The 4548-nt window shown below is 58.6% G+C and overlaps 1 protein-coding gene and 1 long non-coding RNA gene across 2 annotated transcripts in view; both read left to right on the top strand.

The window, feature by feature from the left end:
* On the top strand, positions 1-1171 carry LOC104869502. Its single transcript, XR_782344.2, has 3 exons — positions 1-53; positions 622-784; positions 1082-1171. It is a non-coding gene; the product is annotated as an uncharacterized LOC104869502 (long non-coding RNA).
* Positions 1172-1173: 2 nt separating this feature from the next.
* Positions 1174-4548, top strand: part of Trip10 (thyroid hormone receptor interactor 10) — a gene marked incomplete at its 5' end in the record, with an annotated part of 9710 nt that continues 6335 nt past the window's right edge. Inside the window, 8 exons of the mRNA XM_010635062.3 lie at positions 1174-1397; positions 1485-1541; positions 3173-3320; positions 3400-3462; positions 3606-3710; positions 3796-3924; positions 4169-4315; positions 4400-4544. Coding sequence (XP_010633364.2) covers positions 1174-1397; positions 1485-1541; positions 3173-3320; positions 3400-3462; positions 3606-3710; positions 3796-3924; positions 4169-4315; positions 4400-4544 — 1018 coding nt within the window. The remainder of the gene's footprint in view (positions 1398-1484; positions 1542-3172; positions 3321-3399; positions 3463-3605; positions 3711-3795; positions 3925-4168; positions 4316-4399; positions 4545-4548) is intronic.

The raw sequence follows: 4548 nt of genomic DNA, 5'->3' as shown, positions 1-4548 counted from the left end.
CTCCGCGGCGGCCTCGGGGCGGGAGCAGCATGGATTGGGGCACCGAGTTGTGGGTGAGTCCGATCGGCGGCCCGGCCGCAACTTCTCGCTTGCTAGGATCCAAACTTCACCGGCTTTGTCCCTGCTGTACTTTAGCGGGGGCTCCACGTTTTTCTCTGCGTTGACCCCTGGGTCCCCGCCCTCTGCCCTCTGCCTTCGCTAGGGCTTTTCCCCAGAGTCTCGAGCCAAGAGAGACCTTGCGGGGCGGGCGCGGGGAAACTGAGGCACGGCCTGGACGGGAAGGCAGCCAGAAGCCCTGGGACCAGGCCGGGGCAGCCGGGCGAGGTCACCTATTTTGAGCACCCCGGCCGAGCCAGGCTTATTTTACCGCCCCTGGGTCCCTGCCCGCCCCCCGCCTGTCCGGCGCGGAGGGGGAGGGGGCCCTCTGGCCACCCCCGTCCCCCACGTGGGGCCAACCAGTCCGGACCGCCTTCCAGTCTCCTGGGACTATACCTAGGCGAGCTCTGGGGTGGGGGGGCCCCCAGCCCCCCCACCTCCGCCTCCCCGCTAGCCCCAAGCAAGGGCGGGGCTGCCCTGCTGGCCTCTCACCCAGGAAACCCCAGAACTTTCCCCCTATCCTAGCTGGACCTCCTACTTCTCCCCTGTGGGGGCGGTGGAATCCCTGGTTTCCTGGGTGCCGCAGAGCCCCCCGGATCGCCTTCGCCCCTCCAACTCTGGGAGATGGAGTGGAGCCATTCGGGGAAACTGAGTCACACATCGACAAGCCTGGGAAATCGGGAACTCGGTGCCTGCCCTGACCATTCTGAGCCCCCCCTTACGTTTCCCCCATCCCTGCGCCTCTGGCCCTGACTCACGCCCCGCCGGCCGGATTTTCCGGAATCTGGGGGGATTAGGGGAGCTGGGGCAGGAGGAGTGGCCTTGCTCCTTTCCACACCCCTCTTGGCCGTCCGCAGACCCGGGCCCTGCCTCGCCTGACGCCTGCTCCGCGCTCCTGGAGGGAGGCTCCCGGGGCCTGGGTCGGTGGGCCAGGGGTCCCGAGGAAGGTTGTGACCGGGCCCGCCCCACCCTGTGCCCCAATCAGGATCAGTTTGAGGTGCTGGAGCGCCATACGCAGTGGGGGCTAGACCTGTTGGACAGATACGTGAAGTTCGTGAGAGAGCGCACGGAGGTCGAAACGCCTGCTCCGCGCTCCTGGAGGGAGGCTCCCGGGGCCTGGGTCGGTGGGCCAGGGGTCCCGAGGAAGGTTGTGACCGGGCCCGCCCCACCCTGTGCCCCAATCAGGATCAGTTTGAGGTGCTGGAGCGCCATACGCAGTGGGGGCTAGACCTGTTGGACAGATACGTGAAGTTCGTGAGAGAGCGCACGGAGGTCGAACAGGCCTACGCGAAGCAGCTGCGGTGAGACCCCGGGGTGGACGCGGCCTGGGGTCAGGGGGCGCAGCTGGAGCTCCGCGGGCTCAGCCTTCTGCCTCTGCCTCCCTTCAGGAGCCTGGTGAAAAAATACCTGCCCAAGAGACCTACCAAAGATGACCCCGAATCCAAGTAAGAGGGAGGGGGCTCAAGGGCTAGACTTGGGTCTGTCTCCCTCTCCCCCTGCTGGCCACCCCACCTCGCGCCTCTGTCGAGACAAGAACCTGGGTGCAAGATCCAGACGACCCGATTGGAACCCTGAATCCACTCCTTTGTAGCCAAGTAGTTTTGGGGCACGGGACTCAGTTTCCCTCCTCAAGTTTTTTTTGAGGGGGGTGTTGTTCCAATGCGAAGATGAAATCCAAGGCCTTTGCACTGACTGAGCTGTATTCAGCAGCCCTTTTAATTTTTCTCGTTTTGAGACAGGGTCTGGCTAAGTGTTTCACTGATTTGCCCAGGCTGGGCTTGAATTTGTGATCCTCCTGACTCAGGTTCTCTGCCTGTTTTCCTCATCTGTTAAACAGGGATGCGCCAATAGTTGCAAAATGAGAAGTTTGGGGCAAGTAGCTTATTTTGTGCCTCTCTTTTCTTTCTCTGTGAATTGGGGCCAACAGCGTGGTACCTAGCCTTTGTCTCGCACAAAGATAAACTGAGTTTATGTGTTCAAGCAGTTGCCCCACCCACAGAAATTGTTAGAGCATTTTGCTTTATCCCACCCTCCAAAAACCTCTAGAAGTAAAAAAGTTGCTCTCTTTCTTCTTTGTTTTGTTCACTTGCTTTTTTGGTATGGGGGAACCAAGTCTGGACTTTGCCCTACCGAGGCAGGTGGTAGAACCACTGAGCTAAATCCCCAGCCCTGTTCACTTGTTAGATAGCAACCTCCAGGCAGATTGACTTGGTGTTAATTATAGTCTTTTATCTCAGTCAGTGTGAATACAGTTGTCCCTTCCTATCCAAAGATCAAAAATATCCCACTAAAATAACTGTGCCTCTACTGAACCTGTACAAACTTATTTCTTCTTGTCATGATTCCTTAAGCGAAACAACGTGACCACTGTGTACCTGGCATTTAGATTGTATCAGGTATTGTAAGTCAACCACAGATAGTATAAAGTCTAGGGGAGGAGTGCACAGGTTCTATGCAAATAGTATGCCTTTTTTTTTCCCCTCCCTTTGGTACCAAGGATGGAACTCAGGACCTTGCACTTGCCAGGCAGGTGCCGGTATGACTGTACTAAATCCCCAGCCCACTATGCCTTTTTATTTAAAAAAAAAAAAATTCTTTTTGAGACAGGTTATTGCTAAATTGCCCGAGGCTGGGCTTGAACTGTGACCCTTCTGCCTCAGGCATCCATAGCGCTGGGATGACAGGCAGGTGTGTGCCACCACACCCAGCTAAGCCTTTTTAAAAAGGAACTTGAGCAATTGAAACTTTCAGTATCCTTGGGGAATTCTAGATAAGTTCCTCTGTGGAACTAACGCATCTTGCCGTAAAACGGGATCCCAGATGCTGCTCCCAGCCGCACTGGGGTGAGGCATACATGATATAAGACTTGCATCTCCTTACTGAGGCCCCAAATAATTCTAAGGTCTGAAATGCATCCCAACGCAAGGGTTGAGGGGTAAAGGACGGGGACCGGAATTCATCCTGGCTTGGGGCGTCCTTGCTTCCGCTTCCCCTGCGGGGCTGGGCGTTCAGCTGGGTGTTCGGGACGTCCTCCCGGGTGGGGGGCTGACCCCTTCCCCCACTCCCCCCCGCCCAGGTTCAGCCAGCAGCGGTCCTTCGTGCAGCTCCTGCAGGAGGTGAACGATTTCGCTGGCCAGAGGGAGCTGGTGGCCGAAAACCTCAGCGTGCGAGTGTGTCTCGAGCTGGCCAAGTATTCGCAGGAGATGAAGCAGGAGAGGAAGATGGTGAGGAGTCCCCGCTGGGGCTTGTGGGGAGCCCCTGCCGGAGGAGCCCCCGGTGAGCTGCCTCCCTGTCTCCCCGCAGCACTTCCAGGAAGGGCGGCGGGCCCAGCAGCAGCTGGAGAACGGCTTCAAACAGCTGGAGAGTGTGAGTTAGCAGAGGGGCTCCCCATGGTCCCCTGTGCTCCGCTTCCTGGGTAACCTCCCCCCCAGTCCCAGTCCGCCTCCATTTCCCGGCTCCCCTACTTTGGGGACAGCAGTTGCTTCCCTGTGGTCCCGTCTCCCCTGCAGAGTAAGCGTAAATTTGAGCGGGACTGCAGGGAGGTGGAGAAGGCCGCCCAGACTGCCGAGCGGCTGGACCAGGATATCAATGCCACCAAGGCTGACGTGGAGAAGGTGCGCGTCGGGGCTGGGGCAGGTTTGAGAGATCAGAATGGGACGCCGCCCGCACCCGCCATCACCTGCCCCTTGACTTCCTCAGGCCAAGCAGCAAGCCCATCTCCGGAGTCACATGGCAGAAGAGAGCAAGAATGAGTATGCATCCCAGCTGCAGCGCTTCAACCGAGACCAGGCCCACTTCTATTTTTCACAGATGCCCCAAATATTTGATGTGAGTGCCCCAAACTCCCAGGCCAAGCTTCTTACAAAACACTAAAAGTCAACCAACTCCTATACATACCTCAAAACTCTCGCTACCGTGTCCCGATTCCTGTACTGAAAGAGAACGAGAAAGCTATGGTAACAGTGAGCCGTGCTCAATCTGGAGTCTCTGTTCTTTGCTCTTGTGTCTTCCCACACCAGATGGGCATTGGGGTGCGCATCCCCCTGAGCTCCTCCTGTCTCTGCCCGTGCAGAAACTTCAGGACATGGATGAACGCCGGGCCACCCGCTTAGGGACTGGGTATGGGCTCCTGTCGGAGGCTGAGCTGCAGGTGGTACCCATCATCGCCAAGTGCTTGGAGGGCATGAAGGTGGCTGCGGATGCCGTGGATGCCAAGAATGTGGGTGCTGGGTGTGGGTCCCGTGGGCTGAGGCGTGGCCCCCAGAGGACCCCCCTGACTGTCACCTGCTGTCCCTTCCACCAGGACTCCCAGGTCCTCGTGGAGCTGCACAAGTCCGGCTTTTCCCGCCCGGGTGATGTGGAATTCGAAGACTTCAGCCAGCCCATGAACCGCGCCCCCTCAGACAGCAGCCTGGGCACCCCATCCGAAGGCCGCCCGGAGCTCCGGGGCCC

Source organism: Fukomys damarensis, unplaced genomic scaffold (genome assembly GCF_012274545.1).
Source record: "Fukomys damarensis isolate Sample0158 unplaced genomic scaffold, DMR_v1.0_HiC HiC_scaffold_37, whole genome shotgun sequence".
Taxonomy (NCBI): domain Eukaryota; kingdom Metazoa; phylum Chordata; class Mammalia; order Rodentia; family Bathyergidae; genus Fukomys; species Fukomys damarensis.
This window is presented reverse-complemented; position numbering and strand designations above follow the sequence as displayed.